The 12063-nt window shown below is 38.1% G+C and overlaps 1 protein-coding gene across 2 annotated transcripts in view; it reads right to left on the bottom strand.

The window, feature by feature from the left end:
- Positions 1–283: 283 nt before the first annotated feature.
- The window catches only part of HSPBAP1 (HSPB1 associated protein 1), a 57414-nt gene continuing 45634 nt past the window's right edge, over positions 284–12063 (bottom strand). For both annotated transcript variants that reach the window (XM_032869519.1, XM_032869518.1), the window contains exons 6-8: positions 11207–11290; positions 1310–1420; positions 284–1191 (exon numbers count right to left, since the gene is read on the bottom strand). In XM_032869519.1, coding sequence (XP_032725410.1) covers positions 652–1191; positions 1310–1420; positions 11207–11290 — 735 coding nt within the window. In that variant the 3' untranslated portion in view covers positions 284–651. The remainder of the gene's footprint in view (positions 1192–1309; positions 1421–11206; positions 11291–12063) is intronic.

Below are 12063 nucleotides of genomic sequence, written 5' to 3'. Positions count from 1 at the left end.
CCTTATATTGGACCCTGCTGACTTTTTTACTGATTGGTATCCTGCTCTGGATGACAGGGATTAGCCAATGAAAATTCTGCAGGTGTCATAGGTGTAATCAATCACTTCAGATCAAGGCTAGAAGCCACCCATAGGATGCATTAGGCCAGGGGTTGGCAAACTTTCTCTATGAGGGGATAGACAGTATTTTCAGCCTTGCGGGCCACACTGGCTTAGTCACTGCTCAACTCCGACACTGTAACTCTAAAGCTGCCATCTGCAATATGTTAATGAATGGCATGGCTGTGCTCCAGTAAACCTTTATTTACAAAAACAAGCAGCAGGCCGACCTTGCCTTGAGACTGCTGAAGAGGTATTACTTTCTGTTAAGAACACCCGGGGCTTACATTTGAGATCAGCTAAAAGGACCAGATGCTAGAGGAAAGGCAAAGTCACTGAAGAAAGAAGGCCTAACAAGTAACAAAGAGCTGGCTGGCTCAGAGAGCCATGTTTGTGAATGAAGGTGGCAAGAGACTGAAACACAGTTAGGTAAGAACAAGTGCATTTACAAGCATGCTGGCCCACAAATTAACTTTGTGTTCTGCCATTTTTTTATTTAACAATCATACTACTTAAAAATATTTTAAAAGCATTATTTTAAAAGTCATTTCCTTAGAACCACAAACTTCTTCCTTGTATCAGAAGTTGTGCCACTATCCTGGTTACTTGTGGATTCACCAAGCAGTCCAGCAAGTCATCTGTAGAAATGAATGTTTGAGAAGGAGCCATACTACTATTTGAAGCAATTTGTTCCACAACTGCATCCTCACTTTTACTCATCATTCGTTGCCTCTTGGTACAAGGCAGTTTTCCAGAGTGTTCTCCATCTTTGCCAACAAAGTCTTTACCATCACCTTCAAATATGCCTCCTCTCTCTGAGGGTAGTTCTTCAGAACTCAGTATTACAGGAACCAGATCAGGGCCAAAGGGACTTCCTGCCTCCCGTTTTCCCGTTCCCAGGATTACATCCTGGCCACCTGTTTGTTCCACCGCCATGCAATTGTGCACATCCAAGCGCTCCTGTTTCATGTCCTCTCTATTTGTTCTCAGCGCTTGGATTTCTATGAACTTAGATGTTCTGTAATGATCAAAAAGGGCAGAAACAGCTCTATTTAAGTAGCGACAATTGACTTCGTGGGATGTTTCCTCAACCTAGGGAAAAAGAAAAACTCCTTAGAATGGCTATATGCACTTACATAAATTAGAAAACAAATGTTCTAGCAAGGGTTGAATGATCACAGGAAACTAACTGCCGCGATGAACAGCCTACCTCAGTTGGGTTTAACCAAGCTCTGGTATTGGTTGGATCCTCTGCGGTCTTCAGGGCACACACAAGCATGCGTGTGATTGCCTCTTCTACTCGGGCTTGGTGGTCCTCTTCCTGAGTCAAGATTTAAAAAGCACATTGTTTTCATCTGTCACTTTGTCTCATGGCTTAAAACAGAGTAGAATCTCTATTAATTATGTGTCCTGTTCACTCATTAATATAAGCTTTTTTAGAGAAGGAAGGAAGGAACATGTTGTTGGCAGACCACAACTTTTCTGTATTCACTATCACCTGCCATCTAGAAGAGTTGTAAAATATTTCACCGACCACATTGACGTTTTATCCTGTCTGTAAGACATAGCCCTTAAGTATGAACTACTTTGTGATGTTTCTTCCAATCTCTTTCATTTGTCGACAAGTTTAAAATATTTTTTTAAAAAAGCACTACATACAGAGAAATAATACCTAAGAATTTAAAAAGCTAACTGAGGAGTGGAAGAAAAATTATAATAAACATGCTTGGCCACAAGAATGAAATGGCTAAAAATCCAAATATGGTTTTTTAAAGACATAATAAGCATAAATTAGAGCATTAATGATAAATTACATTAAAATAAACAACTTCTGTTCATCAAAAGGCAACAAAAGGAAAAAAAGCAAACCATATGTGTGTAATACATAAAACTGATAAAGGTTAATATCCAGGATATATAAAGAATCTATACACATCAAACAAATGATCCAATTTTTAAAAATAGGCAAGAGGCATGAAGACAAGCATTTCAAAAAAAAAGAGCAATCATATATTTATTAAAACATGAAAGGGGCGCCTGGGTGGCTCAGTGGGTTAAGGCCTCTGCCTTCGGCTCAGGTCATGATCCCAGGGTCTTGAGATTGAGCCCCACATCAGGCTCTCTGCTCAGCAAGGAGCCTGCGCTTCCCTTCCTCTCTCTCTCTCTGCCTGCCTCTCTACCAGCTTGTGATCTCTGTCTGTCAAATAAATAAATAAAAATCTTAAAATAAAAACATGAAAATATGTTTAACCTCATGAATAATCAGGGAAATGCTAATTGAGAAACTGGTGAAATTGGCAAAAGAGAGTCTGATAATTCCAAGTGGTAGAAAAATGTTCATTGACAGACTCACTGATGGTGGGAGTGCAAACTGGTATGGCCATCTGGAAAACATGTTGGTGTTATCTTGTAAACTTGGGTATTATACCCCCTGCAGACCAGAATTTCTGCACCCAGAGAAATACATACTTTTTAAAAAAGATTTTATTAATTTATTTGGGAGAGAGAGAGAGAGCATGAGAGGAAAGAGGTCAGAGTGAGAAGCAGACTCCCTGCCGAGCAGGGAGCCTGATGTGGGACTCAATCCCAGGACTCCAGGATCACGACCTGAGGCGAAGGCAGTCACTCATCCAACTGAGCCAAGAAATATATATTCTTTAGAGAAACTCTTGCACATGTGTACAAGAATATCCTATTTATAAAAGCAAAAAATTGGAAACAACTCAATTATCCATCAACAGAACAGAGAACCAATAAAATGGTGTACACTGATATAAGAGAATATCATACCACAGTGAAAATGAATGAAATCTCCATGATAAGACACCACTCCACACTAGTATGGCTATCATAAAAAAGACAGATAATAACAAGTGTTGATGAGGATGTGGAGAAATCAGAATAGTCACACATTGCTGGTCAGAATGTAAATGGCTTTAGAAATAGCCTGGCAGTTCCTCAAAAGGCTAAACACAGAGTTGCCAAATGTGGTGGTTAATTTTATTAGTTAACTTGGTTAGGCTAGTTGTTTGGTCAAACCCTAGTCTAAATGTTGCTGTGAAAATACTTTGAAGATGATTAACCTTTAAAATCAGTTGACTTTAGGTAAAGGAAATTATCCTCAATAATGTAGGTGGAACTCAGGTGAAGGCCTTAAAAGCAAAAACTAAGGTTTCCTAGAGAATAAGGTATTGTGCCTCAAGATTCTAACAGAAATCCTGAATGAATGGGTTTCTAGTCTGTTAGCCAACCTACAGATTTCAGACTCCAGACTGAAACTCAGACCAGAGTCTTTACGATCCATTATACCAAAGGATCCAGAAATTCCACTCCTAAATGTACATGCAAGATAATGAAAACATATGGTCACATAAAAACTTGTACATAAATGTTAATAATAGCATTATTCGTAACTGCAAAAAGTAGACACAACCCACATGTCCACCAGCTGATGAGTAGATAAACAAAATGTGTATATCCATTCAATGGATTATTCAGCCATAAAAAGGAATCAAGTACTGATACATGCTATAACAAAGATGAATACTGAAAACATGTAATACTGAGTGAAAGATGCTGGCCACAAAAAAACCATGTATTACATGACTCCAGAACTGACAAATCTAGAGAGACAGAAAATAGGTTGGTGATCACTTAAGGCTTACAGAGGAAAATCAGAGAGCAAATACTCATATATACAGGGTTTCTTTTTAGGTTGATGAAAATGTTCAAAAATTGATTATGGTAGTATTGCATAATTCCTGACTATACATAAAATTTCTGAACTGTACACTTCACTGTTTTTCCACTGAGTATTCAAATGTATTTATTTGGGAACCTAAAGTCCATTTTCTTCTTAACAGGATTTTAGAAAGCTGCATTTGTTTAAAGCAAGTGAAATTTTAAAGAAGTAAAACTCCTAGAAGCTCTCAGAACCTCTAAGAATTTTTTTTAATTGAAATATAATCAACACAGTGTTACATTCCTTTCAAGTGTATGACATCAGGATTCAACAGCTCTATAGGCTTTGCTGTGCTCACAAGCATAGGTACCATCTGTCACCATCCAACATTCCTACAACACCTCTGACTAGATTCCCCATGCTGCACCTGTCATCCCTGTGACTTACTCATTCCGTAACTGGAGGGCTGTACCTCCACTCCCCTGCATCTAGAAAGGAGGGGGGTGGTGAGCAAAATTACACCACTACAAATATGTTACCTACATATTATTTTATAGGTATAAATACAATGAAAGACATAATAATGGAAAAATTATTAGAGCAAGAGGAAAGCCTTTAAAAATTAACAAAAATATTTTTTTAAGTTTGGAAAAAGTACCAATAAAATAAATTCATTTCAATACTAAAAGAATAAGGAGGAATACTGAAAGAAAAGGATTAAAAAAGGCACAATTGAGGGGCACCTGAGTGGCTCAGTGGGTTAAGGCCTCTGCCTTCGGCTCGGGTCATGATCCCAAGGTCCTGGGATCGAGCCCCGCATCAGGCTCTCTGCTCGGCGGGGGGCCTGCTTCCTCCTCTCTGTCTGCCTGCCTCTCTGCCTACTTGTGATCTCTATCTGTCAAATAAATAAATAAAATCTTTTTTTTTTAAAGGCACAATTGAGAAGAACTGAGAATATACTTTATCCTTTGCAATACATTAAGATAGAATCTGTACCACTTTAACAGAGAAAAAGAGAAGAGATGAATATTGCGCCAGCTGGACAGAACTAGAATTTCTACTTTTTTCCCAAATCTATGACTTGTGACAAGAATACTAGAGTCAGGATTTAGCTTGAGTTATTATGTGGAATATGGTTGGTTTTAAAACCTAAGGGTTTTTGGAGTTAAATTTGGCAACAAGAAAAAATTATGGTTCAGTGCTTGAAGAGACAAGGATCAAAGCAACACGTGACAGAGGAAAATATAGTCATTTAGATCCTAGTCTGCATTCCAGTTATTTAAGGAAGAATGAATGTCTTCAAACTGTGATGTACGCAGAAGTTAAAGGAGGAACGAGAGTCCTGGTTTGGTGAAGGACAGAAATCATCCACTTTAATTCAGCATCGAGTCCTTGGGCACCAAACTGGTAAGTACTACCTCATGACTTGTTTATACTCATTGACACCAATCCTTTGGAAAATTCTGTGAGAAACATAAAACAAGCTTCTAATAAGACCATAGTGAAGGCTTTCAGACTCTTGAGGCCAGGTAAATTCAAATCTAAATAAAATATGAACAAGTGGCATTCTACAGTACATTAAGAAATGATATATCGGGGTGTCTGGGTGGCTCAGTGGGTTAAAGCCTCTGCCTTCAGCTCCGGTCATGATCCCAGGGTCCTGTGATTGAGCCCCGCATTGGGCTCTCTGCTCAGTGGGGAGCCTGCTTCCTCCTCTCTCTCTGCCTGCTTCTCTGCCTACTTGTGAACTCCGTCTGTCAAATAAATAAATAAAATCTTAAAAAAAAAAAAAAGAAATGATACATCACAACCAAATGGGATTTGTTCCAGAAATTAAGGATGGCTCAATCAATACTAAGAAATCCACTGATTTAATTTACTCAAATACCAGATATTTACTAAAGAGGAATATTATATGATCATCTCCATCAATGCTTAAAAGGCATTCAATAATATTTAACATCTTTTCTGGATTAAAAAAAAACAAAAACCAAAAAAATAATGAATTGAAAGATACTTAACATGGTAAAATATATATACAATTCACCCCAAAATCCAGCATTTTACTTAAAGAAAAATCACTAGAGAATTCTCTCTAAAATCAGAAAAAGACAAAGATGCCCACTATCTCCATTATTATTTATTACTGATTTAGAAGTATCAGCTAATGTAATTAGACAAGGGAAAATAAGATACAGGAAAATAAATTGGAAAGGAAGAGGTAAAAGTATCTTAATTTTCAGATAATAGGAGAGAAACCTGAAAAACCAAGGAAGTCAATAAAAAATCACCACACTCAAGAAAATAATTCAAATTAACACAAAAATCAATAGCTTTCATATATACAAACAATATCTACTCAGATGATATAATGGAAGAGAAGACGCACCTCACTTAACCACAGCAGCCAAAAAAGAGGAAATGCCCGGGAATAAACCTTTTTTTAAAGAAATGTCCAAATCCAGTGTGAAGAAAACTTTAAAACACTCCTGGAACAAAGACAACTAGACTTGGACAAAAAGAAAGGTATCTCATTACTGGTTAGGACAATTCAACACCATACAGCTCATATTAAATTTAATATAAATGGAATAAAAATATCAATTGTTTTTTCCCTGAAGGTGGATGTATTGATCCTAAAGATCATAAAAAAAAAAAAATTCAATAAGAGCCAGGAAAACACTGCAAAAGAAAAGGTTTCTTGCCCTACAGACACTAAAAATATCCTATAAGACCCCTCTAAGTTAAAAAGGGTAGAAGTGTTGAACCAATGTGAAGAAAGGCCAGTGGAAGAAACAGACCCAAGTACACAGAGATATCTGGTATATGATTAAGGTAATATTTCAAATCATCACAGAAAAGACAGACTTTAAAATAAATGATGTCCCTGACAATTCTATTGTCATTTGGTAAAAAATAATAGATCTCAACCTTACACATACACTAGTAAAAACCTTGAAATGGATGAGAGACCCAAACATAAAAAAATGAAACAATCCAAACTAAAAGAGAGCATTGGTGAATTCCTTTACGACCTGGAAGAGGGAAAGGTTTTTTCCAGCTATGATTCAAAAATCAGAAGTAAAAAAGTTCAACAGTACATCCTGTTGGTGAGGCTGTGAAGAAAAGAAGCTTCCTTAAATGCTACTGATAGAAAGGCAAAATGGCACAAGCACTGTCAAATTTGGCAAAATTTGGCAAAGGCTAACAAAATTAAAGCTGGCTCACTTTTAAGACTCTCCCCAAAGACACTCTTCCAGCAAATATAAAACAACATATGCACAATGCTATTCACTAGCATTATTTCTAATTATAAAAGACTGGAAAGAACACAAACATCCAACCACATCGGAACCAGGAAGTGAACAATGGTGCACCCATACAGTGGGATACTACACAGCTGTTGGAAAGAAAGTGAAAATTGCTCTGTACTATGATTCACCAAATTCAGAATAGTATTGTAATGTGAAAAAAGCAGGGTGCAGAACACTAGTTTATTACTTTCTGTGTAAGAAAGGAGAGGAAATATGAGTATGTGTGAATAAGCACATGAAACATAAAAAAGTTTCTATTCTTATTCACATATAAAGTCATACATGAATATATTTATTCATTTACTTAATTATTTACATATATGTTTACAAAGAAGACACACTAGAATGATGAACTAAAAGAATAGAAACAGAGCCCTGTGGTGGGGGGTAGTGGGGAGAGAGGGATGGAGTGGAGGGGACAGAGATGAAGAGAAAACTTCTCTATATAAAGGAGACTTTTAATATCATTTTAACAATTTAATGTTTTACATATTCAAAATATTAAATGAAGTCAAATTATGAAAAAAAGTAAATCCTAATGCTGAAAACAAAATGAAACAAACAAACCTACCAAAAATTAGTAACATAGCCACAAGTGAAAAGAATCCCTTCACAATGAATTCTGAACGCAGTACTTTGTAGCCACTTAGTGGGATATGGTCTAATCATAAAAAGGATTAAAAAGAAATCCTAAATTTTATTTGCAAGTTTTATTATTAGTAATAATAATATTGGAATTTTTAAATTGTAAATGTAACATCTTAAAAAATATATGGATGGACAAATGTTTATAGCAGCAATGTCCACAATAGCCAAACTATGGAAAGAACCTAGATGTCCATCAACAGATGAATGGATAAAGAAGATGTGGTGTATATATATATGTATATATGTATATATGTATATGTATATGTATATATATATATACGTATATATGTATATATATATATATACATATATACGTATATATATATATATAGGAATACTATGCAGCCATCAAAAGAAATGAAATCTTGCCATTTGCGACAATGTGGATGGAACTAGAGGGTTATTATGCTTAGTGAAATAAGTCAATCGGAGAAAGACAACTATCATATGACCTCCCTGATATGAGGAAGTTGAGAGGCAACGTGGGGGGTTTGGGGGGTAGGAAGGGAATAAATGAAACAAGATGGGATTGGGAGGGAGACAAACCATAAGAGACTCTTAATCTCACAAAACAAACTGAGGTTTGCCGGGAGTAGGGGGCTAGGGAGAGGGTGGTTGGGTTATGGACACTGCGGAAGGTATGTGCTATGGTGAGTGCTGTGAAGTGTAAACCTGGCGATTCACAGACCTGTACCCCTGGGGCTAATAATACATTATATGTTAATAAAAAATTTTAAAAATTAAAAATTAAAAAGGAAAAAAAAATATATGGGTGGGGCACCTGGGTGGATCAGTTGGTCAAGCATTCAACTCTTGATTTCAGCTCAGGTCATGTTCTCAGGGTTATGAAACTGAGCCTCATGACAGGTTCTGTACTGGGCATGGAGCCTGCTTATGATTCTCTCTCACTCTCTGCCCTCCCATCCAAGGGGGGGGGATATATATATACACACATATATTTATATTATATATTTATATATATATTTATATTATATGTTTATATATATATATTTATGTGTGTGTATATATATATATACATAAATATGTATCAAATAAGTAGATGTTAACTGTTAGGATTGATCTTGATTTTCAGTTTAAGAGAAGAGATAAAAATACAGAAACAAACAAGAAAAAATCTATATTAACCTTAAATTAGAATTATAAATATGCCCATATCTATCTATCTATCTATCTATCTATCTATATCACATTCTGGTTTTATTATTTAAAGGTCTAGAAACAGCAACATGCCAATAGTAATGAACAACAGCTTTAGAGCCCCAATCTCAGTTTCTAAATACCATTCCCCACTAAAAGGAACCATGACCACTTGGAGAAATTATCAGCTTCCAAGTTGGAGGCAGGGAAAGTCCAAGGCAATCCTGGGGTATCCTCTTGTACCAGAGAGCAAAGATACATTCCAAGACAAATGATGACATATCAAAAGGGCACAGGCCCGCTTGAAGGAGTTTACCAAAAACACAGAAGAGAATCAAATTCAGAATGACCTTGGCAAGCTGGAATGCACACCCCAAAGAACACAGTATAAGCTGAGGGAGGGGAGTGTGAAGTGTGGGATGTGGGTTTAAAGAACCAGCTTTAACAGCTTCACGAAGGAGGGCAACCTGACACGGGAGCTGACTGGGTGGCAAAAAGCAGGGATACTCTCGAGCTGAGTATGAACCCAAAGCTAGATCAGATTCCTAAAAAAGCTACTGCAATATTATAAGCAGCAAAAAGAAATTGAGGATCTAAGTCATGCGAGGGAGAAACCTTTATTCCATGAACTGAGGCCTCCTGGTATTTATACATTAAGAGGGATGCTCTTGACATAATAGTTCTTCCTCTTCATAGTAGTTTCCGTTTTTAAACACTTCTCATGTGGCAGGCGCTGGATTAGATGCCTCTGGAGTGCGGAATCCCTGTTCTGCAGGTGCAGAGACCTAGGCTAGATGAGATGAACTGATCATCCAGGTTACACAGCTAACAAAGGCAGACCTATAACTTAAACCTGCATTTAGTTCTGAAGTCTATGATCAAAATGGTGAAAAGTCTGAAAAAAAATTTAAGAAGTCATATAAAAAACATCATTAAAGAAACTGAAGGTTTTGGGGCACCTGGGTGGCTCAGGGGGTTAAGCCTCTGCCTTCGGCTCAGGTCATGGTCTCAGGGTCCTAGGATCAAGCCCTGAATTGGGCTCTCTGCTCAACAGGGAGCCTGCTTCTCCCTCTCTCTCTGCCTGCTGCTCTGCCTACTTGTGATCTCTCTCTCTGTTAAAACAAAACAAAACAAAACAAAACAAAACAAAACAAAACCAAACCAAAAAACAGAGGTTTTGAGTCTGGGAAAGAAAAGTTTAAAGGGACACATGGCAGGTATCATCAAATATTTAAAAAAACAAAAACAAAAAAATTCTGTATAGTTTCAGAAATAATGAGTATAGTTACAAGCAGGCAGGTGATTCTAACAACGAAAAGAGCCACCTTGAGAAGCGAAGTACTGTCAGGACTACTGTAGACGTGACTTTGGACTAGGACTGGACTGTATCTTGACATTTGTTCCGACTATAATTCAGCATGCTACCAGCAGCTAAGTAACTAACCAGCTGAGTCCACTGATCTCCCACCACACTGCTCATCTAACCCACAAAGGCCACACCTCTTCTCTAAGCCCAGACAGTGCAGCTTCCTGTCACAGTCTCCCTGAGGCTCCACCTATGCCAAAGCCCTCCCCAGTACCCACGGATAAGGAGAGCCCAAGGGGAGGAGGCAGCAGCCACACGGAGAAGAGAGATGCAATCAGGATTTGGGTACAGGACAGTAAGATGCCACCGAAGCCTCTGCCATCAAAGCCTCTGGTTAAAGAGGCACAGATGCAGAGAAAGCCTTGGTTCAGCCTCACTGGGCAGCCATGTTAATTGTCAAGTAGAGCAGGCAACCAGGATTACACAAAGTGTATTGTAGGGAAAAGGCCTCCTTCATTTCCCAGCAGAAATGAAACGATAAAATCCTAGCATTCAAAGACTCTTCTATGAGAAAAGGCAGAAGCCAGGACTGAGAATTGTGCAATTAGTAACAAAGGCCCTGAGCCAAGAAGCAGTTATCTTCAGCCCATCTGGATGTGGACAGAACCAGCAATGTGGGACAGACACGGCAAATCCGGACAGCCCCACACCGCTCTCCTAACACCACCAGCTAAAGGAGAAGACTGCACACCAGCATAAGGGCCCACTGTGCACCCTTAAAAGAAAGAGAATAATGCATCACTGAAAACCCTAATTCCGACCTAAATACCCATTAACAGAGCACTGAATACATAAATTGTAGCATATCAAACCAAAATAGTATTGGAGTGTTGGTTAAATTTAATCACTAACTTTTACAGATAGGATATATATATATACATATATATATATATATCGTAAAAGCAGGGATTACATTTATTAAAAAAAAAAAAAAAGTACCAGCTCAATCCATGAGTTTATACTGACAGTGACAGGATCAATGGATTCTACGTAATGCCACCAGTGTCTGGGAACAAACAGAACCTGAAAAGCAAACAAAAAGTAAGTTAGCACAAGAACAGCACATTTTGTTTTAATGTCAGAATCAGACCCTAATCGACAACGCTAGGAATACATATGAATTCATAGCAATATTTCTGTTGGAAAGGGAAATAAGGAAAAAAACCCCACAACCCCTTTCTTTTTTTAATCAGCAAGTTCATGTGTTCCATAAAGGATGTTATTGCCAGCTTCCCCAACTTCTACTCTCCTTAATCCTGGGCCTGCACTGCCTGCATCTAAATCTTAGTAAAGGACACAGGTTCTAATTTTTCCGCCTTTCCACTGCAAAACAGTTGCATGCATTCTGAGAAAGGGTATAGGGGAAACCAGAGGAAGTAGTTTCTGTCTTCTCACAGCGTAAAATCTAGCCACTGAAGAAACAACATGTAGAAAGGGGGCACTAGGTAGATGACTCAAAGGAGCCAAATCTGGTGCCAGGGAGCCTCAGAAGTGGGAGACATCGGCATGAACCACGGATGGCAGGGGCAGCCTGGTGTGCATGAAGTGTGGTCTGAACCAGGGTTAGGGGACGATGTAGAGACAGCAAAGAATGAGGACACACCAGAAGGGAGAGGTAGTGCCAGCAAGGGAGGTGGGACTGCTGAGGGAGAGCAAGTAGGTCGGTCTTACTGTGGCAGACGGGGCAATGGGAGATAAGTTGAGAGGGTTAGGTTAGGGCCAGAGGAGGGCCCTGAATTCAGAATAAAGAATCTCCATTTTATTCTGTAAGTATTAAGGAACTGCTAAGTAATTTT

The sequence above is a fragment of the Lontra canadensis genome, unplaced genomic scaffold (assembly GCF_010015895.1).
Source record: "Lontra canadensis isolate GAN:19392208 unplaced genomic scaffold, GSC_riverotter_1.0 scaffold38, whole genome shotgun sequence".
Lineage (NCBI taxonomy): Eukaryota > Metazoa > Chordata > Mammalia > Carnivora > Mustelidae > Lontra > Lontra canadensis.
This window is presented reverse-complemented; position numbering and strand designations above follow the sequence as displayed.